The 27417-nt window shown below is 49.3% G+C and overlaps 1 protein-coding gene across 4 annotated transcripts in view; it reads left to right on the forward strand.

Annotated features, from left to right (window-relative positions):
• The window catches only part of PLEKHG4 (pleckstrin homology and RhoGEF domain containing G4), a 90794-nt gene that overhangs the window by 51312 nt on the left and 12065 nt on the right, over positions 1 to 27417 (forward strand). For all 4 annotated transcript variants that reach the window (XM_075433633.1, XM_075433630.1, XM_075433631.1 and 1 more), the window contains exons 11-13: positions 9197 to 9335; positions 11598 to 11720; positions 12253 to 12444. In XM_075433633.1, the coding sequence (XP_075289748.1) occupies positions 9197 to 9335; positions 11598 to 11720; positions 12253 to 12444 (454 nt within the window). The remainder of the gene's footprint in view (positions 1 to 9196; positions 9336 to 11597; positions 11721 to 12252; positions 12445 to 27417) is intronic.

Below are 27417 nucleotides of genomic sequence, written 5' to 3' on the forward strand. Positions count from 1 at the left end.
GGACACATCCAATGCTTTAAGGCTAGTAATACTTATTTTTGTACTTTTGGATAGGTAATCTTTAATAAACTGATTCTTTATCATAAGTTACATAGGGATGGCTAGCAGGTGTATCTTTGGCTTCTGAATATCTTGTGTATTGATCAACCAACCTGTGGCTTGAAGGCAACTCTCTAAGCCTGTTGTGGAAGGTGGACTAATGTGTTGTTTGTTTTGCGGTGGATTTCGAAGACTTCTCTGACACCTCCGTCATAAGTCTGGCGAAACTGACAGGAGTTAGGCAGCAGCAGTGGGAGCTCTTACTAAATGAGGCAGTTGCGTAGGGCTGGGCAGCAAGACAGGGAGACTTTTAATCTGGTCTTTAGCCAGACTTTTTCCACTGTTCTCATTATTGCTGCTCTTCCAGCATAGCCGAGAGCTGGGAGCACTTGCCTAGACAAGGTGTCCAGTGATGCCTTTCGTCCTCTAGATATGCTATGAGTCAGAAGTGGACTAAAGAACTTATAAACATTTTATATTAATATAAAAATGTCTTATATTAGTCGAAGCAGAACACACCTGGCACATGCCTGGCTCTTACCAGCGAACCTGCATGCTCAGTGTGGCACGGGAGTGGGATTGCGTTATGCTCTGCATGTTGGCAGGCAAGATAGCCAGAAGACTAGATGTGAGAGCTGAAAGAGAAACCTCAGATGGTGAAGGCATGACCAGGTTGGGTGCTGTGCTCTGTGCAACATGGAACCAGAAAAATCATAATCTCCTCCCCCAAGCTCCTCATCTGAAAAGAATTTGCACTTGCAAGCTATGAATAAGCAGCTTATAAATAGATGGAGGAGTGAATTCTCCTTTTGTTTGCAGAAAGCAGTGTAGTTAGTCTCTGTACTTGGAGGGTGGAGTGGCTAGAGCCAAGAGCTGGTTTTGTCAGCTGGCTATTTTTAGTGTGGCTTGGTGATCTGGTTGGAAGCCCTGGGTGGGGACCTGAGCTGAGCAGAGGTAATGGGCAGTGCGGAACAGACTTCCTGAGCAGCAGCTGCCAGGTTCCTGATGCTGGACCTGACTCAATTACAGCAACAAAGAAGGTGATCTCACGGCTAACAGCCTCCACAGTTCCTGCGCCTGGCTTCCACACACAGTCTTAAGGCACTAGGTCTGCTTGAAGCTGGTGGCCAGTTAATGATGCAGTGGGTTATAGCTGTGTGGTGCCGTAGGAGCTCAAGTTTGCAGGTCTTTAGCAAGACTCCTGTTAGTAGCAACTCCTGGGATGCTCCAAGGCAGGCACGTGCCACTCTGCAGAGCGGTGTACAAGCTCCTTTTCAGAGAAGTAAACTGGTATAATGTACAGGCTCTCAGGGGCTCCAGGAGGGCCTGCCAAGGGACTGCACAGGCACTATCTGAAGTTCTGTCTGTCAGGGGTAGAGTCAGAGATATTAAGCTGATTATCCAAAATGTGGGATGAGTTGGGGACGAGGGTAGAGGGGAGGCAGGTGTCTGATGTGCAAGTCCCAGTCTGGGGAGACTGAGATGTCTGGCATTCTTGGTTTGGAAGGTAAAAGGTGTGCACCTGCAAGCTGACAGCTGCTGCCACATGCTGGTGGTCATAGCCAGGCAACTTACACTGGGAAATCCTTCCTGGAGGTGTTACTGTCTTCTGCCTTCCCCTTTCTGCTTTAAAGATGTGTTTGTTTCTGTCTGTGCTGTGGCCAGTTTGATGGTCGCTACTCTGTGTGCTTGTACGTACTTCAAAAGAAGGCAGTGCTTGTCCCCCTCTCATTGATGCTGTTTTCCTGATTTGCTGAGCTAGTGCTTGCTCATCTTCCTGCCTCTCTGGGAGCTTTGGGGACCTCTCATGCTACCACTTGCCATAGTGCACATGCCTGACATGGTCTGCGAGAGGCACCTTGCATTGGCAGGTGTCCTTTGCATGTCTCTCCTGTGGAGAGAACCTGCATCTCTTAGTTAGGACAAGCTCTCAGTATACCTTGAAGTGAGATGAAAAAACGTGCTTAAATCCTGGCCTTAACGATTGGCAGCTTTCTGCTACAGGACACCTCTGCACTGTTGCTGGTGACACAGAAGATGCTGATGAACATTAAGCCTTCGGCCCTTAGCAGTGCATGGGTGGCAGTGCTCTTCCATGGTCTCGTTTGTTTGTTGGGTGGAGGGAGGAGCGCACGGCGACATTTCTGTCCAAACACATACCGTGCTGCTTGGTATTCATTTTCATTACTGTCTAACCTGTTCCCTCTGTTTGTGTGGTGGCTTTAGCCTGGTAAAAAGCACTTGCACTCGCATTAAACAAACCTTGTTGCTCTGCACATAGAGGAGTGTGGAGCCCTTACCGTTCTGTGCATAGGAAGCGCTGTGCGGAGCCAGTTGTGGCATTTGCAGAGAGGTAAAAGATTGCAGAGTTCTGTCTAGGTAAGTTTTCATTGTTCTTTTAGGCTTTTCATGAGACTATCCCCCTCGGCTCCCTTTCTGCTGTTTACTTTCTGCTGTTTTATGTCCTAAATTTTCCTGGCTTCAGTGGGAATTTACCCAGAAGTTTCTGGTTTTGCTTGTTCTTGTTTGCAATGTTTGTCATGCCAACAGGGTATTAGGTAATTAACGACACATTGTGTGTTTTATCTGTTTAAAAATATTATGGAAAAAATTGCAAAAAGTTTCCAGTATAGGATGTTAGCTGAACCGCCTGAAGTTCCTGGCTCAGCCCAGACCATCCCACAAGCACCATTTTTTATATGGCAAAGTTGGGGTAGATGTTTCCATTTCTGGGGTATGCAATAGCACAGTCACTGCTATTCTTTGTATCCTAAACACTGGAGTGGGCAAAAGGAGGATGTATCGGGGAAATAAGTGTGTGGATTTAAATGGCAGTGGGTATGTATTTGAGCAGGGTATCTTGAAAACCTGGTGGTCCTAACTTGAAGAACGCAGCTGTTATCTATGTTGACTGCACTAGTCTAACAGGTAGAAATAGGTTAACGTACCTGGGATGAGGTTGGAGGTAGGAGTGTTTTACAGTTGGGAGAAAACCACAGCTTGATGCTTGGCGTTCCCAGAAAGGTGTTTCCACAGCCTATCTCAGGCTCCAGTGCGGGGTGAGCTTTCCCCATAAGTAGGCTAATTGTTGGTTTGGAGTTTCTTATATTATTTTTTTCCCAGTCAGTTTTATGGATCTTACTGGGATGTAAAATCAGCCAGTATCTGCATGCAGTTTTATTGTAACTGAATTCAAGGCAGGCTGGGGAAAGAATCAAAGGTCGTGGCTTGGGACCACACTTGGACACTTGTTTAACTGTATGCATCAATCCGTTTGCTTTTAAAGGGACTTCAGAGTGTATTTCTTTGAAAAAACATGTTTAGATGAACTGCACTCCAGAAGCGAATTCTCTTGGCAATTATGGTCTGTGGTGTGTCCTACTAATTGGATGGGTTGTTTCTAGTGCATGTGCTTGTCAGGTAACCTAGTGAGGAGGGATTTGGTCAAGTGTGTGATCTCAGCTAGAGCCACTGTTCCCATCGTCAATGGCAAGAATCCCACAGGCAGCCCCAGACTGGGTGTGTGACCTCTGTGCCTTGCTAAGGACACTTCAGGGTTCTAAAAACTGTACCCAGTTTCTCAAGGAGTTTTATTAGGTAATTAAAACCACTGCAGCTGTTGGTGTGTTGCAGAAAATAATTATAGTTTATTTAGCAATATCTGTATTAGCTTCATCATGGCCAGTTTGAATTTTAACCTCAGCTGCGTGTAAAGTTTTCAGCTTGAAGAGCAGGAGCATGCATTTGAGGTTGACCTCCTTTTATGGGATCATTACAAATATGACAATCATGTAGGTTGCTACCAAAATGCATTAATGACCAGGAAAGGCTCTAATGCATTTCTCTTCCAGCGAAACACCCCTTGGGCGCACAGGACTTTCCATGCAAAGCTGGAAGGATATCTTTCTGATGCATTACTCAAGATGTGTAAATGATTTGTAGCCAAGGCATTAGCACAAATGATCTGGGTGACATCCTTGGACCAAACCATCCTTTAAATCTCTGAGTTGCCAGATCCTATTCCTTTTCTGCCAAAACCTGTAAGACAACCATGAGGGAAGTACAGCACCAGGAGTGGAAGACTAGATGAGGCAAATGTTCTAACATCTGGCTATGTTTCTTCTAGATTACAGAATGATCAGGGATATCTGGTTTTCCAGGGCGAGTTAGTTGGAATATACTTGCCTAAAAACCATCAAATACACTAGCAAAAGGCAGTGTGTCTTGTGTTCCTTCTGTCCATGAATTTTTGCTTTTTTAACATGGACCCAGGTTAGAGGATAAGCTCTGATTTGTAGCCTTCGCTTTAGCTGTTGCTCTTGCTGTAGGCTAGAGCAGTTTTTCAAGAGGCAAGCAATAAGTTGCAGAATAGTAATGGTTCTGCTGCTTCCCTCCCTTCGCTCTTCTGTGTGTCTCACTGGCGTTGGCAGACATGGCTCATGCAGCACCTGCTTTTCCAAGCCTGCTAGATGACTTCTGTGGCCATCTAATTTTGAAAACAAATCGGGTATTTTGTGTTGAAAACTAAAGTGTGACTCTCCAAGGCTAACTTTTTTGAAGGATGGCTTCAGACAGAATGGTCTTTCTAAATTATAGGTTTAAAATTACCCTACCATTATACAACAGCTTGGCACTTCTCCAGAGCGCTGAAGACTTTGGAACCTTTTGCACTGAAATGATAATTGCCCAATGAAAACAGGATTTGGGGAAACATAAACTGACATCAGGCTACTCCTTTTTTGCTATAAATTATATTGACTCTGCACTATTGCAAAATTACTTTGGGTGATTTGACCATGGAAGAATGTAGTGAAAGACTCTTATTACCACACTCGTGTGGGGAAATTGCAATACATCCAAACAAATCTAAGCTTAGATGAGACTTTCCACTGACTTCAAACAACTCTCTGCTTTTTCTTCCTCAGGGTTGCTCAGGCTGCTATTAAAAATATCTTCAAGGTGCTTAACAGCCAGGTGTTTCCTTTTGTATGGCAGGATAGAAGTTGCTTTTTTCTTCCTCAACCAAATTTTCAATATTTGGTTTGTTTACCCAAGCTGCCTTGAAAGCAATGAAGGACAGGAATGAAAAACTCTCAAGCCTGACTCTGAAAAAGCAGTTGTTGTTTATCCAGGGTATCATTTTCTCGTGAAACTCCCTGTTGCAGGATGTCCTTGAGTTTACTGGTATACTAGAAATAATTTAGGAAGAAGTTTTTAAGATGTGGATCAGCAAATGGATGGGCGTGTGTAGATAGGTAAACAGATATACAGAGGTTTGGGAGAATGCACTTAATGCTCAATGGGTTCTTTCTGTGCGCACTGGAAGTGCCCAAATGAACTGAAAAACCAAACTTTCCCATGGACTGTGAGTGATTTCTTTGTTTGACTCAGTTTGTCTCCTTACTTTATACTACAGGGTGGAAGGGGTTATATATTTTTCTGTGTGAGGGAGTAAAAGATGGATGTTAGTCAGAGAGCCTGTCGGGCTGGTAAAAGTGACCTGTCAAGAGCTGACAACATATGAATGGAGTTACCTTGGAGATGCAACAGAAGAGCAACAGCTAGATGTTGAGATATTAAAGAATGCCTGCCAAGCGAGCCAGAACATGTGAAAACAGCGTGGCTGGACCTTGAAACAAAGGGCTGAGGGGCTGGGGTGTGGGAGTGGCTCAGGAGAGGAGGAGGGATGGTGTAAGGCCACACCTGAAGTCCTGCTGGGGCTCTGAGCCTAAAGGAGCCATTTGGAAACATTTCTTTTCTGGATGGCTTGCGTGCGGTCATTCTGCAAACTATTGGCAGGACCAAGAGAAGGGGCAGCCTTGGGTATTGGGTTGTGCCCTGATAAGTGTGTTACTAGCCTGTGGTAAGCATGCACAGAAAACAGAATGGCCTAAGTGGGAAGAGTCAGCAATTAAGATAATTTCGCATACCCTAAACAGCCCCACTATAAAGAACAGCTAATTTCTAGCCCTCTTAACCTGGAAAGAATTCTCTGTCCAGTCCCTGCTTGTAGTATAAACTCCCAAATGCGTCCTGGACTGACTCGAGGTAAGTTTGAGATGCCTGTGGACCAGTAAGGCAAAGGTTTTCCATGTGTTCAGTAGCAGGATGTCATGTTTAGTACCATTGGATCAGCTGAGACAGAGGGAAGATGACAGAGTATCTGTAAATCTATGGATGTGAGTAGCTGTCACGTTATTTGCTGGGACATGGATTGCAACCAGTGGCACAGAGGACTTGAGCGTTCATTCCTAAACTGGAGTCTCTAGCTTACTTCTTCCCTGTGACTTTCTGCAAATGTAGGGAAGGATTGGCCTTAAAGGGCTCTTCAGGGTCTGGTTCTTTATGTTCTAGCATTGCCAGTAATTTGGGACAACTTCTTCCATGGAGGGAACATGCATGGAGCCAGAAGAGTGCTGTTTGGCACGGATATTTTTGTCTTTCAGCTCATCAGCAAGCAGCTCACCTGAACCCCTTCTCTTGTCCTGAATTTGGCTCCTTGGGTCTCAGTGGGTGGGTTACCAGGAGTATTTTACTACTGCATTTTTGAACCTTACTTTCCCTGGAGTGGTTTGCTGCTCATAAGGCAAATACCGGTATCAAGTGTGCTCTAAGAGACAGGTCTTGTCCACACTGGCACAGTGAATTCACTTCTTTGCACAGTGAGCTTGTGATAAGCCTACTTCTGTCTACAAAAAAAAAAAAAACAACAACAACAAAAAAAACAAAACCAAAAACAAAAAAACAGACAAAACCCCCCCCCCCCAAAAAATTTAAAACATTGCTTCCTATCCCTCCTCCTTGGGGTGATTTTTCACATAGTTGCAGCATTGTCAGCAGGAGAGCCTGTGTTTTGTGACTTTGGGAAGCATGCTGTCTTCTACATGGGAGTCTGTAGTATTTAGAGCTTTGCAGCTCAGGTTATGACTGACTCCCATCAAGGAAAATTGTTCAAATTTGAGACAACTGGAGTCCAGTTTCTTCCACCAGGTATGGAGAGGAGTGGAGTGGGACTCCCTGGCTCCCTTCCCCTGTGTCAGATCACACTGTGCTAGGTCAGCCAAGGCAAGAGCTGGAACTCTTGTTTCAAGTTGCTATGCCATGAGGTTACCATCTTGCAATATCACGTTAAGCGTTGAAACCACGCATGCTTTCTTTATCGTGGGCTTGGGTGAACATGAGAACTCCCATTACAGAAAGGCCTAGCAGGTCAGTCTAGCTTGTTGAGTGCCATGGTGGAAGTAGCATCAACACTTAAGTGATTTCCATGGAAGCTCAGAAAAAGGTTGGAAAAATATTTTGCCTCTCGAGTAGATAATTGCAAATGTTTGCATATAACGCCCTGTAATGTCTAAAGTTGTAGGTGCTTGCTTCTCTGCTGGTGGCAGGCAGTGCATTTGCTGTGTCGGTGTGCTATCCTGCGTGGACGAGAGTATTCGTGCCATCAGGGACTGCAGACCCATGGGAGGAAGACCAAAGGGTGTCTGCCTGTCTGGCCATCAGTATGCCAGAGCCTTATTCAGAAACGAAGCCTGACAGATACGCTCTGCTGCGCAAAACCCAACAGTGTTAATGTTGTTGCCAAATATAACTTCCAGCGATCTTCTGAGCTGTTTCTCATTAGCTGTCCTAGCTGTGTCACTGCTGCTGACGGGAACTGGCCTTCACAACCTGCTCTGTAAAAACACTTTCCAGAGCTCAGCTTGGACAGTGGTTATGGCTCTGCTGCTGCAAGTCTGCTGGGTTGGTTCCCCAGGAAAGGATTACAAAACAGAAGGCGCATATCATCACTGTTTGTTTATAGTGGTTTCGGGAAACGTGGGAGCAGTGTTACAGCTCGGATCTTTCCATTGAAGCTTGTCGATTCTCTGCAGAGAACCTGTCTTCTCTGCACTGCAGTAGCACTGATCTTAGTCCAGAAACAAGTCGGGTATTTTTGGCTGCACTTTGGAGAAATTAATTCAGACTAATGGCATTTTGAAGAGGAAAAACAAAAGTATCTAAGAGCCTGAGGTTTGAGAAGTTGGCTGTTGCACACTGGGTGGAATTCTGAATGGAAAAATCCTGTGGATTTCTACTATGCAGAGCTAGTTGTCCAGACCTATTGCACTACCTCACGTCAATTAAGTACTATCTAAAAACTACAGGATGGTTGCCACTAAATGCTCGTATTCAGTTGCATTTTGTAGATTCAAGATTGCCTGTCACCTAAGACAGAAATAAATGTGTATGCTGAATTGCTTGCATTAGCAATTATTTACATTAGCAAAGCTGTCAGTTTTGTTAGCTACCTATTTCACAAGTGCTTTGGATAATTTCAGTAATGCGATAAAAAAGCCGTGCTCTTATAAGCCGGAAGGTTGTAAGACAATTGCAAAATGAAAGCTGGTTTAGGGTGAGTGCAGGAGGTGCTCAGGCAGCTGAACATGCTGGTATAGAGCACAGCTGAAGAAGGCCATAGTATTTTTGTTGAAGGTGTCTGAGTCCATACTGAGGGGAAATCTAGAAGCAGAAGAAATGAGAAGCTCAGGGACACAAAGAAAGAATAAGCATGAATGCTGTTCTGGATTCTGGCTCAAATTTGGTCAAACCTGTGCCCATTCCCTGGCTTCACCATCCAGGGGCACTGGGCTCCAGCTTGAACCTTTCCATCCATAATTTCTGCTGTGGCCAGGCTGGCCGGGAGAGTGCTGCCTGTTGTTGCTGGGCTTTGGTCAGCACGGCTGCTTGTGGAAGGTGGGGAGCTCAGCCTTTGAATCTTTCCAGCACAGCATTGTAAAATTAAATTTCTCTTGGCCTTGGGGTGCTGTACGCTTTGCGTATTTGTTTGGCTGGTGGAAATTCCTGAGAGTGAGTGGGGCATCAAGTGCTTTATACCGTTGTTGTCATTTAGGAGATATTTTCTTGCTAGTGATTGCTTATTTGTTTATCTGCAGTAAATTCAAATGGTGGTTTTAGACACTGAGACTGCCTAAGCCTGTATTTTGTGAAAGCCTGTTGATGCAATAATCTGTGTTTATGAAAAGCAAAGTATCCTATCTGAAAGTGTGACAAGCACACCAAGTTTTGTGCTGCTGTTAGCCAGGTCATGTTTGCGTGAAGTGCTGGGGGAAGGACCTAATGCAAAAGCCCTGACCAGACTTGTGTCCCCTTGCAGAGACGCACTTGATGCTGCCAGTGTGCTCTATAATCGAGTTGATGAGGGCGTTCACCGACTGGTGATGCTGTCGAACAAACGCATCCAGGAACTGGAGCTGGTGATGGAGTTCGAGAAAGTGGAAGAATGTTTTAAGGAGGTAAGGCCTGTTCATCAGTTCCAGTGACTGCCTGCTGCCACCTTCTGACTGTACATCGCACAGCAGGTACTGGGCCTGTTGAGCTCTCCTGTGAGGGTGTAGAATGATGCCTGTAGACCCTTTAAAAGAACATCAACAGCTGAACATTAGAATTTGGGATACGTTTTCAGATGTGCTGAGAACCAAGTCACTGTTTGCCTGTTATCTCAAGTAGAAGTCTCCTGGCTGCTGTGTAGGTGTGGATCAGTCAAACCACACAAACATCTGTGATCTTTATCCACACTTAAAGACTGCAGTGTAGTGGCTCGTTGGTTTGCAGTACATTTGGAGGTGGGGTGTCTTTTTCACGCTGGTTAGCAGAAGTACCCTCCCAGCAAGACTGAGGGAGCCATTCTTCATGCTCTGCCTTGAGAAGCAGCGGAGTGATGGCAACAAGGTGATGATGAGTCCACGTGTCCCTTCTGGGCTGTGGATCCTTCAGGGTGTGCTTATTTCTGCTCAACCCCCCCACCCCTCTGCACTTCTGTGGAAGCTTAAAATTCCCCTTCATGTGGCATTCATTGAAACTCTCTACAGCCATGGGATAACTGAAGCAAACAGGCACTGGTTTTCAGAAAGACCTTTGAAACCTGTAGCCACGTAGATAGAGCACCTTAAAAAGTCAAAAATAGCTCAGGCTGTCTTGAGTGTCCTACAAGATTTGATCGGTTCTTTCAGTCCTTAAGCCTGAACTTTACCTTGAGATTCCGGAGGTGCATAATATGTGCATAGTCATAATGCTGTAACTCATCAACAATGAAAAGTTTTTTGTATTACTTATTACCCTGTGTGTGTGAAGGGTTGTGTGCTGTTCAGAGCTCACCTTAGGAACCTGCAGCCTGAAAGATCAGTACTAGGACCAGTTTCACCATTGCTCTGCTAGGATTCTGGGTTCTTCACCTCTGGAGAGAACTAATTTCCAGGGGAGGCTGTAGCTCACCGGTTGTTTTCACAGGCCGAGGTGGATCCAAGAGTTTTAATGACTTCTGGAGGCAGACACTCAGGCGACATGCACTATGTGTTCAGGGCAAGTGTGATGCAAGAACCTAGTGCAGGCTCTCTTAAATGCACAGGTTCTTAATACTATACAGAAATGAAAAAAGGCACACAGGCAGGCTCTGCAACCTGTCCCTGCTTTAAGCTGAACTTTTTGATTGAATTGAGCAAAACTGACTCCTCACAGCTTACTTTGCTTGCAGATCACCAGTCATGGCAGCATTGCTGGCAGCAGCTGCTCCTGCTTTTAAGCCTGCCTAGGTGTTGTAGGTAGCAGTGGTGTGCTCCTTTGCAGTACGGGTCACAGCCCGGGAACCCACCCCCATCTCCTCCTCTTGCTAGTGGACTTTTTCCACGGGCACGGACTCTCTCTGTCCAGAAGACTAGGAGTTTGTCTTTGACTGTGGGTTTGAGCTGGGACATGGATTTAGATGATAGAGGAAAATGGGATGCGTGGGCATCAGGAAATATTTAATCTTTCCCTTCCCCCAGGTGCAGCTAAGCCTGAAGCATTGCAAACAAGTTTAGTAGCCTGTTTTTAAAACCCACTGTCAATGGAGATGCTGTGTTATCCTCCCTGGCCTCCTGTGTCTGCTTTGCTTTTAGGACACTCTTGTTAGTCAGTCCTCTACCCATGTTTGAGGATACAGGCTTATAACTGCAACAGCCGCTGGGCTCTGTTAAGGAACCTGCAGTTACTGCACGACTTCGTGGTGAGCTGCTTTCAGCAAACCAGTAGCTGAGAGGCCCAGGGAACAGTGAAACATTGCAGATGGGGAGAATCTGTCAGTATGTTCACACGGACGCTGTTCGTGTCCTGCCTGTCAGAAAAGGGAAGTGGTGTAGGAAATCTGGCAGCAGGGAGATTTTTATCCCACTTGGGGGTAACAATAATAGGAATATCAGGCCAGCCTGCAGGTTGCAGGGCTTGTGTTAGACCATGGCTCACCCGAAACAGAGCCCAGGCAGCTACTTGCCCTGTTTATGCCTAAGGCTAGTGAGCAATAGCAGAGCTTTGCAATTACTCAGTAACCTGAAGTGGAAAAACTCCCAGCAGGAGGCTCAGGCTGAAATGCCAGGACTAGGGGGAGAAGTGTGCGTACGCATTCTTTCCGGTGATGAAATGACCAGTGTTATAAGAGCAGTTCCTTGCTCTTTCCACACAAAGGCCTACCTTGGTGAGTAGCACAGACTGACTAATGGCGGAGTTTTTCCATTTTCTCCTAGGTCAGCAGTTGGATTGAGAATGTTGGCAGAAAACGGCTGAAGGAAACAATCAACCTGGACGATTCTTTGGAGATGCTGCTTCAAGCGCAAAAGCAGTTCAGGGAGTTTGATCTTATTGCCAGTGTAAGTGTTGTCTGGTTGGAAAAACATGTTCTCCAGAGAATGAGCTGGCAGCATATGTGCCTTGTATGTGCTCAGCCAAAGCCACGATGCCGAGACATCACTGGTAGAGGGTTCATCACCAACGTGTGTCATTCCTTTGCACTACTTGGCTTCCCTGCTCTCCTTGTAGACAAAGCCATGGCTCAACCCCTCAGTAGGTGGTAGTTGCCAGTCTTAAGGAAAACAACTACTGTGATGGAAGATGGATTTTTTTTTTTTATTAATCCCTTGATGTGCCTGTAACACTGTCTTTTTTGATCCTAACTGACCTGTGGCCTTACTGTGTAGGCCTTTACAAGCTGCTGTGTGCCTCATGTAAATCATAACAGAGGTCAGGACTCTCCAGAATTCTGCTGTAAACAAGTACACCCCTGCTCATGTGATTTGAACCTTGAAAAATAGTCTAATTAGTCCTAGCTCTTAATGACCTTGAAGACTATCTACTGTCCACGTCCAGTCTCTATCCTCATACGCAATCGCATTTTGCTTTCAGGAATATTGCAGGAGGGGGCAGGAAGCACTAAAGAAGATGGATCGGTGGGAAGACTTTTCCTCTGTGGATGTGGATTCTTACAGGGTGAAGCTGCAGACCTACAGAGACCAACTGGAAGAGTTCTGCACTCAGCTGGATGAAAACAGGCATCGGATCTGTGAGACAGTCAGGCTGTATGAGTTCTTTGACAAGGTAAGACAAGGCGTCTGCTGCACGGAGGAGGGTGTAAAAGGCCTGCTTGTACTCAGTCCAGAGCTTGGTTGTTTATGAAAGATGTGAAATGTAGTGTGTGCACCAACAAGGAGCTGGATCTATGACCTGCAAAAGCCTCTTCACACTTACATGTGCGGTGATTTTTTCAAGTGGGTATGTGGAAGAAGGGGTGGGTGTGTATTCAAGAAAATACACGTGGGTCTGTTAAGAGTAGAGGTCTTCTGCTGTCTGAGCTGCAGCTTGTACGTCCCTCTCCTGGCCACAGTGGTAGTGCTGGCTCAGACACCAAGGGCTGAAAGATTGGCTGCTTGTGTCCAGCCTTGGCCATCAGGCCAGGGTAAGCTGTCTGCTTGTTGTTCGTACGGTCTGCCTGATGGCCCCTCAGGAGTGGTACTTTGCTATTCAGTGCTAAACATAGCCCATCCCCTCTCTTGTGGAGGCCTGTGCGAGGAGATGGAGGACCAGAATGGGGTGCTGGGCAGTGTGGCTGAGGGACCCAGGGGCACTGGGTTGGCCGAGGCATCTGGGAAACAGGAGGAGAGGATGCGTGTGGTGACTGTTGTGAGTGCCTGGCCTTCTCACCTGTTGGGTTTAATGCAAATGCACCCGTTCAGCAGAACTGCAGTTGGTTTTGGTGTCCTTTAGTTGCTAAAGCTGCAGATGAATAAACAGTAGGATCTTCTAAGTGCATTTTAAAATACAGTGTTGGCAAGCACAGAAGGCCAGGGAGTCTGTGCTCCATTTATTCCACACTTGTACAAACATTGGGTATTGAAGTTCTCAAATTCTAGAAAGAACAGACACTAGAAGTTAAGCTGTACCAGATGTAGGTGCCACTTAGTTGCTGTCTCTGAGCTGCCTTGGCAACCAGAAGTGCTCAGGGAGGGGGGAGGAAATTCGGCTAAACACGAAAACATCAAGAAGCATCTTGTGCGAGGGAGGAAAGTGGAGAAGGCAGCTCAGAACACCACTGTCAGGACGTGTGAGGATGGAGTGAGTTTGGTGATGCTCTGCAGGTCTGCTCTAGCTCATCTGTGCAGTTTGCTGTGCAGGTGGGGGACCCTATTGCTGTGGGAATGTGTAATTTTTAAAAATTTCTTTCCCCCCCAGTGAAGTGCCTTCTGTGCATAGGAGGATGGCAAGAACATGTGCTCTGCTTGCTCATTGAGCACAAGTTCAGGGGCTGCCCTGGTCCCTGAACACCCACTGCCATCATGGGGGATCCTGGCAGGGATAATGGTAAGGATGGTGGTTGTCATATTTCATCTGATAAACTGAGGCACGCGAAGGTCTGTGGCCAAGGCAAATGTCGGTCCTGTATGAACCAACCCAGCCAGCTGGAGGTCTCTGGAGCACAGATGTGAACTGCGGCACATGATGGCTGCTCTGTTCTCCGTTCTGACTTAGAAACTACATCGCGGTAGTAGCTCTTGGGCCGCCGGGTAGTCAGACATGACTCAACATCAATGGTGTTCTTCCACAGCTTCAAAGCCTGGGCTGTTCCTGGGAGCACGAACGTTACGCAGACCCCAATGATGGCCCACTTAGGACATCGTAGCACCAATCAAACAGCTTCTTTTTGGTGGATGGCAGCTGGTGGATGCAGTCCTTGGCAGCAGCAGCATCCCTCTTGGTTGTGCCTTTCATGCTGCACAGCCCCAGTGCAAACTGAATGATAGTGGCACAATGTGTTTGCACACTGCTTTGATGTGGAGGAGAGGTATCTTGCTTGGTGAGGGAGGAAGACTTTGATCTCCCTGGTTTCAGTAGAACTATAAACAATGCTAGTGCTGGAAATGTAAAACGTGTATTGTGAACTGGTGGCCAACCGAAACCAGGGGTGTGGAGGGGATATGTCTTGAAGCTGTAGGATGAGTGCAGAAATTGCTGTGTGGCATGAAAGTTCTTTCAGTGCTGACTATTTTGATCTTGATCTCCAGAGTGCTTTCTGCCTTCCCAAAGCAAAGTCAGTGGTGTGGTCTGGGAGGTGGGGGGGAAAGCAGAAGGTTTTATGTAAACTCATTTCACTCTTCTGATGCTGAGCTGCTTTGACCTTCCTGCAGCGATCTTGTCAGTGCCTGCCTGACCCTCTTCCCTCTTCCCTAATATCTGAGGAGATCAAGAGCAGGAGTCTAAACTAAGCAAAGTCCTTGATTTTCCTTCTTGTAAAGAGCCTGCAGTGTGCCAGACCCCAGGATTTGGGGAAGGAGCCTGAGGGTGTGTAAGCAATGTACGCTATGGTAATGAGCTGGCAAGCTCAGATCTCTCCAAACATCTCAGCACACGCCAAGGGAGTGGAGCGCCCACCGCGGGGCTCATGGTATTCATCCCTCACACACCTCACTGCCTACTAGGAATGGGACGCTCCGTTCTGCTGGCCCTTCTGCATGTGGTGGATGAGTGTTTCAAGGGATGCTGCCTGTGGCTGCCAGACAGACCGTGGGACAGGACAGCACGACCCCACACGGTCCGTCAAGACGCTGTGCTGTGTGTTTCACTACTTGGCAGCTCCTGATGGCCTGCAGGAGCTCCCTGCGATGAGGCAGGCTGAGCTGGGCCAGGCCGTGTGCAGCTTGTACATGGGCTGGCAAGGTTCCCTCCCCAAAGCCATGACTGGTGCCAAGCTGGATGTTTCCATTTGTCCCCGCTTCCTTTGCGGCAGGAGCTCTTGGTGCCTGACGAGGGCTGGATGACGGCTGGGCTGAGGCGGGAGGAGCGGTGAAGGAAGCTGCCTTCCCCGTCTCTGACTGCGGGCGGAGGATTGTGTTTCAGTACCACAGACCCAGTCTGGGCATACTCGGGGACCTGCCATCTCCTGTGGCTTCAAGCCTGGTCTGGCCGCTGTCCCTTGTGTACTCAGTTCCAAGACTGTGCTGGGATCTGGCACCACACAGTGCTTTGGGGTCGAACTGGGAAGCTGAGCAAGCAAGGGTGCACGTTGTACCAAAGCACTGATGTCAGCTTTGTTCTGGGGTGCCTGCAAGGGTGGCTGCCAGTACCCTCCTCTCACTGCCTGTCCTGGCTTCACAGTAATGCTGCCATAGGCACGCCATCGTTACCCAATGGAGCTAGAGCAAGTCACCCTCTCCTTGCTTACCTTGGTAGCCTTCACATTTTTTCCTCTTTTGAGCTTTCTCTGAGTGAAATTAATTCCCAGGTCACTCTTGCATCCCCTGGTCTCTACACGCTCTTGACTTTACCATGAGCAAAGTGACCAGCTGCCTGTGTCCACAGGCTTGAAATGGCCCGAGAGCCGTGTGCCCTGTGAGGACTGCAGCTACCCAACTTGTAGTGGCATGTCTGATGAGCTGGAGCGCACAGCATGGTCTCTGCCAGCCTGGGGATCACGAGTCCTGCAGAAGGTCAGTAGCCAAGGTGCATGATGTTTGCTGGCAAAAGTCACTCTGTTGGAAGAAAGCACTGACCCAGCAGGAAAGGGCAGAGTCCCATCACACCGGCTCAGCAACTGCATACCCTGTGGGAGTGTGGTGCCCGGAGCCTCACGGCCGAGCTGCCTCCATCATTACAGGAGGACCTGAGGTGGCCCCGGGGGGCTGCCTGCATCATTACAGGAGGGCCTGAGGTGGCCCTGGGGGCTTTTTCCTGCTTGTCACGATGTTGTGCAAGATGCTGCCTCGTTTGGTGCTCAGGGAAGGTGTGAGCATTGCTCAGCCATGGCCTGAGAGCCTCGTGCAGCTTGGGCCCTTGCCTTGCATTTGCTTTTGGAGAGAAGCTGTTCACAGTCCCACTGCTGAGGATTGGTGGGGCAAGGCTGGCTGAGAAATGGTAGTGTTTCCCTTGTTGGGATTTCTCTGGGCTCTGCTCCATGAGCCATTCCTTCAGTGGCATTCTATCTGCCACCCTCGGATCCCTTCCCTCAGAGGACCCCTGGCCATCAGACTCTGCTGATTCTGGTTCCTCAGTGGTGATCTCCAGCTGTCCCCAGCTTCATTCTGCTGCACTCAAGGAGCTGCCACTTCCTAGCTCTGCTTGGAGTGGGCAGAGTGGTGCCCAACCCCTCTCCATCTTTGACATCTCTCTGAGTGGGTTACCTGCACTTACATGTGGATCTGTCTCCACAGCCGGTTGTCCTTCGCTCTCCTCCTCCTCTCCCTCTCCTCCTCAGCCACTTTGTTCTTTGTGGCTTAAAAAACAAAGCCTTTGGCAAGTGAAGGAGGTGCCTGCCCTTCCTGGGGGAGGGCCAGCTGGCCTGCATTTGATTATGGCAGCGCCTCCTCATCCCTCCCCATTGTCCTTGCTGCTGTAGGAATGCCAGCCTTTTTGCGCTCCATCCCCTGAACAAGTGTTGCTGCCTCTGGGGCCCAGAGAGGGGCTGGGGCCCTTCTTCCCATCCGTCAAGGCCCCGTTGGCAGGAGAGCCTCCCTGCACGACTTCATGCACCTTCCCTCCGAGTCGGATACACCCGTCCTGATTCCGGCAGCAGACAGACACAGCCAACCCTCTGGTAAGTACCAAGTGTCCAGCGCCCCGGCTGACGTGTGACTTGTATTGAGATTGTTTGGAAACAATGTAGAGAAGGCTTTTCACTCACTTGCTTGTGTGCGTCTGTACGCATGCAGCGTGAATCAGAGTGCTTTGTGTGTCTTTTGTGTGCTCAGACGGAGCCCCGTGGGCTGTGTGCGTCTTTGCAGGGTCCCTCCGAATCCCAGGGCTGCGCTGTCTGTAACACCGCAGCGCCTGTCCCTTTTTCTCTTCATTAGAGGTTGTTGCATGGTCATTTCAGTGGGCGGAATTTAACTGTGGCTAGAAGCTGCTGCTGGGATTGCATGGCTCCAGACTAGCTGGGTGTACGCACAGGGCAGGCGGTACCTCTCCACCTGTCTGGACTCCTGTTAAAGGCTGTGGACAGCACAAGAGGGGGCTGTCTCCTCGACTGCTCCAAGGTTTGCTGGGCTCCTGTCCCGGGAGTGACTGAGACCTGCTGGCACAGTGCTCCCCCCTCTGAGAGACAGGCCTGAGCTTAGGTGTGGCAGCAGCAATCCAGAGCGTGATACATTAGCTGCCTTCGCAGATGTCACTAACTCCCACTTCTCCCCACAAGATTCAGAGCAGTGGCCTGCTGATACCTCGTGTTCTGCTGTGCTTGGTGTCTGAGGATTTACCAGATGCAATGTCACAGATGACGGTTTGGAGGAAAAAAAGATCAAGTCCCGTTCAGGCAATAAATTATTGATGTTTGTTTTTGCATAGCTTTTGATGAGGAAAGAAGGGTTGTGAATGCTGATCTGCGGGAAGCTGGGAAGGATGCTGGGGGCTGTGACCTAGAAGTGTGATTTTTCTATCGTGGGCTGTTTGGCCCAGGTTGAGAGTTAATGTTGCTGAAAGGGCATTAGGATTCCCTGGTCTGGGAGTGTGCTTGAAGGAAATTTGCAGAGAAGTTAGCTCCAAAGTGGAAAAAGAAGCATTTGATGTGTCCCTACTGCGGTGTACTTATGAACAGAGACGCAGGTTGCTGTGCCATGATGCTTGTCTCTTGCTAGCAGTCCTGCACAGGTCAGAACTTGGCTTTGCCCCCCAGCACCTCTGAGCAAATGAGGTTTTTGCTGTGGCTTGTAATAACGTCTCTGGGAGAAGCTTAACACGCACTGTTCTCTCTCTACCTCCGCATGGAGACTGGCTTTACTTTTCTGGGGAGAGGCTGTGTGAAATTCCCAAATAACAGCTTTCGTCTGGTTGCTGGTGCAAGTACCAAAGATGACGTCAGATCTGAGTAGCACAACAGGGAGGAATATAGGTGCCTTCCTGGTGCTATAGAACAGTTTTAAGGGAAGCCATTGTTGTCTGACAGCAGCTGTCTTCTCTCTCTCTTCTCTCCTTCCTCAGTTACGCTTGTAAAGTCGTGCTCCTAGACAGACATCTAGTCTGATTTGCTCTCCTGTTTCAGGGGTGTCCTTTTTCATACACAGCCTGGAGCAGTTGGGGGAAAGAGCCTTGAGGTTCGAAAATCGATCCTCTGGCAGAGTTCGTGCAAGGTTAATGCGTGAAATCTGTCGCTCTCCCTTCCCACCACCAAGAAGTCTTGCAAGGTTAATAAGCTTCTAATGTTTACTTTCCCTTCAAAGGGTATTCATGTATCAGAAAGTTTCTGCTTTGCCTTGGAGTCTGAGATAGCCCTCTTGCACAAACAAGAGGTCTCAACCATTTGAATCCAATCTGCTCCAGCTCCCCCATATTTTTCTGTCTTGCAAAATTAGTTGTTTGGAAATTGTGCTGCTTTATGACTGCTGCATCTGCTGGTGCCCTGGCTAGTTTCTCTTGTGTTTCATCAATGACTTTAATGCTGAATTGGCATCACAGCAGTGCCCCTAGCTCCTGCAAGCTCTATGACAGGTAAGTGAATGCTAAATCATACCTTTCTGGTTGAACAACGCAGGTGTGAGACTGGTGCATAAGCTGGTCTCTCAGCATTACAGGGCAGCAGTGAAATAATTGGGGGTTTTCACTTGCTAAATTCAAGCACAATTTGCAGTTGAAGGTGAGGGATTCTTGGGTTGAGATGCTTTTGAGCACCTGACCCGGCACCTCAGGCTCTGCTTTGGTGCAGTACGAGGTCTGTGTGATGTATTTGTGGCACGTGCAAGGGGGCAAAGCCTTGATCTGTCTGTCTGGGGTCCTTCTCCCTCCTCCTGCGCTGGCCGAATCATCCCCCTCGCTGGATGGCATGGCAGGAAGGAGAGGTGGGGGGATCCTGTACCAGGCCAGCGCACAGCATCTTTTTGGGATGTAGGCTGCTCATCCCTCAACTGCCTGCCCTGGTCACAGGAGTGCCAACATGTTCTGCCACTGCTCTCCTTACAGGGGGGCAATACCTGACATGCTGAAAACATCTACTTCCTTCATGCTTGATCACCAGAGCACCTTGGAGTAAATAAGCCTCAATTTCCATGGCTGCCCTTGAGTATGAACTGACAGTTGTCTGAAAGTCAGGGCCTCCCCTTCTCTGAGTTGGGTAGGATCTGGTCTCCTGCAGGATCACGACACTGGTGGCTGGTCGCTAACAGCGGGGAAGCGGCATTACTCCCAGCAGGTCTAGGGATTTCCCAGCTTGCACAGCTGAGCTGTGAGGGGAGCACGTTGCACTCGAGGTGTAAGATCTGATGCTAGCAGAGATCACTCCTCAGCTGACCCCAGCCTTGTGCATGTCTGCAAAATGTTGGGTTTGGGTGCTTTTTTTCACTCGTATCTTGAGATGGGAGCTGCACAGGGTGACAGATTTTTCTGAATGTTTGTGTGCTGGCATCCATCTGGATGCTCGAATCCTCATGGAGGCTGGAATTCCCTTTAGTCATGGGAGTTAAATAGATCTGTTCAAGCAATCTGGACATGAAGCTCCCCTCGGCGTACAGATGGGGCTGAAGCTCACAATGGCTTCCATCTGCATATCAAAGCCCTGGACATATGGACAGGGTTCTCCCAAGCACCCATTGCCTCTGAGCAGGCTCCTGTGGCTGCTTCGCAGGGCCTTGCGTCCTATGAGTGCATCTTAGTGTGCTCTTAAAGCAGGAAGCTATTTCTGGCCTTGTCTGCTACCCTGAAGAAGGGAGGCCCAGCAGATGCACTGGGTGTCTGGGTTCAGTTTCAGCTCCACATCCCCCAAGGCGCAGGTGCCCACAGCGCAGTGCAGAGAGATCGCAGCACATCACTGAATAATTAAGTGGAGTTTGGCTCGGCTTGTCACAGGAGAAAGGATGTGAACTGAAGACTACAGAGGAAGCAGCCATGCTCCCCCATCCAGGCCCAAGGGCCTACTGGAGGTTTTGCAATCCCCAGCTGGGCATGGAGGACCTCATTAGAAGGGAGTCAGCGCAGAGCAGACCAGGAGACACTTACCACAGTCCTGTCTGTCCTCACTGGTCTGCGTGTTCTGGTACAGCAGGGTATTTGTACAGCGTAATGATGTGGCTGTCGGGACAGATGTAAAAGCGCGGTATGCAAAAAGCCTCTGGAGGTGCCATCAGTCTCTGTTCAGAGTGATTTGTTGCTGTTGTGCAAGCTGCCGGCTTCGGTGACTCACGTATCTCGCTGTGGCTTGCTCCTGAATCTGACTGGTAACGTGAGGCTCTTGTCTCCCTCCAAAGAGGGGAGTTCTCCCCTTCACTGAAAGAAGCCTGAAAATGTGGTGCCCTTTTCTTCCTCCTACTCTAGGCAGTGGTTGTACATCCACCCCTTTGTGCCATCAGTGAGTTATACTCAACTCAAACTTCTTTCAAGTCAATCTTTAGGTGGTGTCATGACTCTGCAGTGAGTGGTGTAGGCCGTAGCCAAGTGAAGGGCCAGCCACCAGATCACAGTTGTTAATGACAGCTGGAGAGAAGGACAGTGGCCAAATCAGACCTCAGCATGCAGTTTGGGTTTGTAACTGCTGAAGCATCAGAAAGGAGGGAGGATAATATTCACCGAGGCAGTGAAAACAGCATCTGCTCTTACTCTGGTAAGAAGGGTTTGTGAACAGAGTTTCATTGACAAAAAAAACCTTTGCAGTGAGTACACGAAGCTGATGAAAAGATGGGCAGTGCCTCAGACATGAGAGGCTGGTTTGCAGCAAAGGTGCTGATTTTACTGGGAGCAAACTCAGTGCCTGGTCCTCTGGGCTCAGGAGCTTTTAAAAGTTGAGAACATCTCCTTGGTGGGACACGAAAAGAGGGGGAGAAAAATCAGTGCAGCATGTACCCAAGGGTGCAAAGTCATGAGAGACTGTAGAGTGAAAAGGAAAAACTGAGGGGAAAACGGCACATTGTTGGCTGTTAGGAGATCTGTAGCTGCAGAGCAGTGGAAGCTGTGGGGAGGGCAAATATCAGAGGCTTGCTGCCCAGCTTCCTAGGGAATCCTTTTACACATACCTACACATGTACATGTGGGTGTTGGATATACATACGTGTGTGTCTGTTTATAGATACACAGTGAAACTAGCACAGGCTGCTCTGTGGAAGCTCTGAATTGTACCGAAGCAGGGAGTATTGTGGCTTGTCGTGATTCATCAGTTGAGTCAGCCTGTTCCTAATGGAGCTACCCTAGGTGTTGCTTGGCAGCTGAAGTAGTTAAAGAAGGGCAAGCACGCGTCCTGCACGCCAGCGCCAGCACAACGAGCCACATTTGCCCTTTGGGTCCTCGTGCTGTCGTCAAGAGAGCAGAAATCATGTGCAATCCTATTTTACCCAATTATGTTCTCCTGTAATTAGACTCTCCTGGACTTGTTAAGCCTAGCTGCCCAGAGGGGAAATGAAGGGATTTTTGAGCTCTCTTCATGTTCACCCCAAGTGCTGCTGCGAAAGGATTGCCAAGCACGTTGCGCTAATGAGCACCCTTTGATGGTGCTTGGGCTGCCGCGTGCCGAGACCAACCCTGACCTGTGTTGTGTCCCTGACCTCTTGTTCTTCTTTCCTGTCCAGCTTGTGGGTATCTACCTGTTCTTCTGTCTTACGCTGAACTCTAAGGAGTTTGTAGTTTGTGCTTGTCTCTCGTGCTTTGCCCTCCCACAGTGTCTGTACAGCATCTGGCGCTTGGTAGCAGGCAGAAATGCAAATACAGGATTTAAAGTTTGTTTTCCTTGACAGCTGATTTTAGGCAAACTGGTGATTTTGGTGGTCTCCCCTCCCTCGAAGAGAAGAGGGGAGGCAGTGTGAGCTACACAGCAACTCAGAAATGGTTTAGCATTTTACTTCAAGAGAGTGAGTCCTTTGCCTTTGTGTTTAAAGCTGAGCTTTTACCAGCTACATCCCGTGTAGGAGACGGTTTTGATTAGTTTGGTTTCTGCTGCTAATGAATCCCAGGGAGGGCCTCAAATGCAGTTTGGAAAAGTCGAATGCTGCAGGGTGGGGAACAGAGGAACAGTGAACCTCTGCGTGGAAAGGAGATTACTTCCAACTTGGTGGCTTTGCCGAAATGTTTGTGCTCTGAAATTGTATGGTTTCTTGTACCTCCAAGGGCAGCTGCCTCCTTGCAAAGCCTCAAATCTTGCTAGAAGTGAGCAGGGGCTTTGGCTTTTAGAGATGTGGAAAAAGTATTGCCATGTCTAGGAGGGATCACTGTTTTCTCCCAAGCTCTTATGTGTCGGGTGGCAGCTTGCTTTGAATTTTGCTTGAATTTGGGGTCAGCTGGGATGTTTTCTCTCCCTGCTTTTGCACTGAAAGAAAGAGGATCTGGCCTGCTCCCAGTCAGGGCGTTCTCTGCACACTTCGGTAGTTCTCGTGTGAAGCGCAGCCCCTTCCCCCTCTGTCATGTCTCTGGTTACCAGGGCTCCTCAATCTGGTATTTAGGCTAGCAGCATTTGGCTGTGAATAGCCGGAGCTGAGATGATGCACTGGAGCGATGGCCCTGCCTCAGTCTGGCCGTAGGGGATGGTGATGCACAGCACTGAGCTGGGCGCAGCCAGGATATGGACCCCCGCTGTACAGATGGGAAGGTAGGCTGAGGTCTGTCTGTAACCGGTTAATCAACTTGCCAGGGGTACACCTGCAGAGACTTGCTCTCCCCCTGCCCCTTCCTTTGTGGGTGCTGTTGGTATCGGTGGGTGGGAGCTCAGGAAAGCACGAAGCAGATCCGAGTGAGTGCTGAGCCGACCGCTTGCTACTACAATTACCTGGTCCCTGTGAGTTAGCAGAGAAACAGGCTTGTCGCTGTTTGCCACCTGACAGCCCTTGTGACGATAAGGTTTTAGCCTGGGTAATTTTGCTTTCAATATATTTTGACGTAAAATGGCTTTTTCATTGTGGTCCTTCTGAAATGTCAGCATGCAAGGCAGTCTCCAGCAACAGGTTCCTGCTAATACAATGTGTGAAGCAGCCTGTGACAAGGGACACATGGGTGGTGTGAGCAGGAGTCACTTCTCAAAGCAGCTCGAAGCCATGTTGGATTTTAGAGCAAATAAGCCCAAATGAGCACCTGTAATGAGGAGCACACCTGGGAACAGGTGTTTTCATGCAAGAGAGCAGCATTTACTTTGAGCTTGTGTTCTGGTAAGTGCCTTGTCACTCTTTGCTGTTGTGCTGAGAGTGCTGCGACTGGTGTCTCAGCTCTGCAGGGTTCAGTGCTGAGCCCCTGGGAAGCCGCGGGAACCTGTGCCTACGTGACACCATGTATAACTGTTGGGAAGCGCTTGGCTCAGTTCACAGCAGTACCCGAGATGCTTTGACCTTTTCTGACTGCACCAGTTCTGTCTCCTTTGCTGCAAGCCAACCTCAGCTTGCTCTCCAAACTCACAGCTGAAGGTAAGGGCACTTACAGTGAAGTTAGTGGTGGTGAGAGGAGGTCTTGTTAAATGGGGAGCTGTGCAGTTGTTTCTTGCCACAAAGACCTGCGTTTAGTTGTGACTCACTAATGAACAGCAGAGTGGATCACAGCTTGTGTACAGGAGCTGCATGCAATCTGGATCTGGGCTTGAGTACGTTGGTTTCTTTTTTGCTGTCCTTGGCAATGTTCCAGGCTGTTGTGCTGCTTCCCTCTCTCTGCCTTGTAGAAAGCAAGGGAGCTGGGGGGCTTGCAGTCCTGGGACGTCGCCACAGAAGGATGGGGCACTTGGTCTGTCTTGTTGCTGTGCTTCAGTCATCATACCCACAGCTGTATTGCATCCCTGCCTGTGTTGTTGCTCCCATCAGGATCAGTCCTGGCTGTTCATCACCCCCTTCTCGGCTGCTCTGTGCAGTCACTTCAGATACCCAAGGAAACCTTCTCACAGGAGTTAGTCACCCACCTAGATGCCTTTTTCTTCTACAGAAAGTTGGAGGGCTTGTGATCTTCCTACTCTACCTACCTCTGCCTACTCAGACACCTAGTTTCCTATGTTACAAGAAAAATACTGTTATAGTCATCATGTCCCCGCAGGAAGAGATGAGGAAGGTTTGGCCGAAGGCAGCCCTTCTTGAAATTGCCCGTTCTGGCATATGCCTGCAGATGCACAGTGATTGTCTCCTTGGCTACCCAGAAGGTGTCTCAGAGATAACTGGATCTTGAATTTGAGAGGAATCTGGTGCCTTTGTACTAGGTTTGTGCTGGGGAGATGTGATGTGGTGGCTCAGGTGCGGATCCAGGACCCTGGAAAGCTTTCTATGCAGTATTCTGAGCCAGGGAAGAGCAGCTTCTCTTGGCCTGTGTTTGCAGATGGCACTTCAGTGGTGCCAAAGAGAACAGACTCCAGGAGCTTCTGTTGTCGATACACTGCAAGCCTCACCCGTGGTGAAGTCAGCAGGGACCAACACAGGGTGATGGGCTTGAGGGTTGCACCGTGCTCCAGTGGAGTTCCTGGCTCTTCCTTATGGCACAGCAGGTCCCCCAGAGCCCCTGCCTCCCCCGGGCACCCTGGCAGGACCAACCTGTTGCTGACTCCTCATGTAGCTGCTGGATAGGTCAATCCTGCGTATGCAGGAAGCATGTTTGTCTTGTAATCCTGTAATTGAGTTTCAGTAACGACTTGTCTGTAAAGATTAAAAGGTACAGGCTCCTTCCTGCCTGGTTGCAGACATGGCTGGGAAGATTCAGCTTCCCTGCACACAGGTGCCTCTTCTTATATATGAGCAGCCCTTGCAGCTTTGCAGAGAAGCTGTGGGGCTGCCTGCTCCCCAAAAGCCCCACTGCTGGAGGGCAGTATCCTGGCTTAGCTGAGTGTGACTTGTAACCTTACTGGGATGCAGATGATGGTGATACCCCTGCCTGCGTGAGGGTGTTGCCTCCTGGGTGCTGGACCACACAGCCCTGGAGAAGGCTGCCATTTGTTGTGCTAAAAGGGGCAGTTGAAGCGGATGATGTGACTGGAGAAAGCCTTGGTGGCCACTTAACATGTTACCAAGCAAGCTGCAGGGTGTAGAGGGCTGTTCCCATTGTGCAGGGAACAAAGCTGAGCTGTTCGCTGGCCTGCGACAGGCACCGGGCATGGAAGAAATGCCATCCAGATTTAGAGTCATTTCTGCGCAGCCCTCGGGGTCCTTGCCAGGAACAGACAGATACCATATGAAGATGAGAGGTGGCGGGACTGCCTCCCTGTGCGGTTTGCAGCCCTGATTCCCCCTCACTGTGTCCCATGCAGATCTGTGGCGTTTCCTAGAAAAAAAAGAAGCCTCTTTTCTTTCTCTTCCATCTGTGCACGGAAGTGCGGTCCCTGGCCTCGGAGAAGGCTTTCATAGAGCAGCTGCCTTCCCGACTGGCTGCTGTGAAGGCCAGGCTGGCCCGCTTGTCCTGCTGGCTGTGTCTCTCCTGCACATTGTTCTCAGCACCCGCTTTCAGAGCCCCGTGTGCCTTTTGAGCTCAGCTTTTCCCATCAGTGAGCGAAAGGCTGCCCGCATGCCACCGTCGTTCAGGATCACCCATTGACCTCCACAGCCAGCACGGTGAGACGTGCCCTTAGCCTGCACTGGCGGCCAGCCCCTGCTCAGGGCAGAGCTGGAAGGGGCTGATGTTTCTTTGCGTACAGCTGGAGGGAGCAGCTCAAAAAAAACCCCGGCAAAACAGGCCATCTGTCGCTGCCGGATGGATCTGCCGGGCTCTGCTGTAGTCAGCGTTCACCTCGCCTTGATGGGCTTCTGCCTCCAGGAAAAAAAAAGACCCTCCGCATCACAGATAAATGCAGATCCTCACTGGGGTCTGGCATGTCCTCTGCCTCTGCATGCCCCTCCCAGCCCCTGGCAGTGGGCAAGTCTAAAGCATAAAGCTTGGATCAAGAGAGGGGCAGGTCAGGGGCCTGTTGCTGCGCTGGGCAGGGTAATGGGAGGAGAGGGGGCTGCTGCTCTTTTGATTGTGCTGTGCTGTGGCTGCGTGGGGCTGTTTGTGAAGCGTTTTCCCTGAGCAGCTGCTGGTGTTTCTGAAGCAGCTCCTTGCTCCACATGAGTAATGGGGCTGGCTGCACGCACGCTGTGCAGCTGCAGCTCTGAAGAGCGACGTGGATGGCCGTGGGAGCTCCTGTGGCATCCACCCCTGCAGTGGCTCAGCGCAGTCTGCAAGCTAACCCTCGTGTGCTGGCCTTCAGCTCTCATACAAACAGCGACACTTGGCTCTCGTCGCCTTCCCCAGGTGGGGACAGGCACCACATGAATGAAGCACCTCCTGCCCTGCCTACCTCTCAGCAGCAGAGCCTGGCACCTGATCTGTTTGACTACCGCATCCCTGATCAGGATGCAATGTCAGCTCTGTGTCTGCATAAAGCGTGGGTGGATCTTCTTGGTGTCTAAGGCTTTATTCTGCATAAAAATAAGTGCTTTAAGTTCTCTGAGTGAAGACTGTCACGGTAAGGCTGTTCAGCAGGTGGATGGTGGTCTAAGGCTGGTCACTTTGTTCCTGGCGCTAAGTGTGAGTGGTGCTTCTCTGCAGAAACATTGCAGGCCAAGTGCTAGAGATGGTCTGGCTCACTTCAAGGGCGGCCTGTGGTGTTTCTGCACACACACTGGTCTTGGGCAGAAGGTGGAAGGTGCCTGGCAGGCCTGCCCTGGGTGTTTTCCCTGCCTTGTGCATCTCATTTTCACAAATAACACTGTTTTCACTGGTGAGCAGTGAACTTCCCTGGCCAGGCCTATGGCAGCTGGTCACATGTTACTCACTCTGCAGTTAAACCTTGTCATCATCCCTGCTTTATAGAGAAAGCAGTGGCTTATGAGCCTGAGTGATTCAGATGTTTGCCTTTCCTCTCATTTTTATTGATGACAGGCAGGTCTTAGTACATAGTGCTTCGTTAGCCGCTTCCCAGCCGTGGCAGTACAGTATTCTTTACCTTGTGTCTGTAACATTGGACCACATTTTGTCCTGCTTCTCTTGTTTGGCCAATATGGCAGAGCTGTTTTAGCAAGGCCGGCGTAAGCACCACTGTTAGAGCCAAGCCCCGTGAAACTGCTTCCAGCATTCCTAGAGTATTAGAAATAAACTGCTGAACTCGACATTCAACTAACCAGCGCAAGCGTGTAATGCGGTAGCAAGCCAGGCCAGGCAGGTGGGCAGGGACAGCACACCACA

This window comes from Opisthocomus hoazin, chromosome 12, assembly GCF_030867145.1.
Source record: "Opisthocomus hoazin isolate bOpiHoa1 chromosome 12, bOpiHoa1.hap1, whole genome shotgun sequence".
Lineage (NCBI taxonomy): Eukaryota > Metazoa > Chordata > Aves > Opisthocomiformes > Opisthocomidae > Opisthocomus > Opisthocomus hoazin.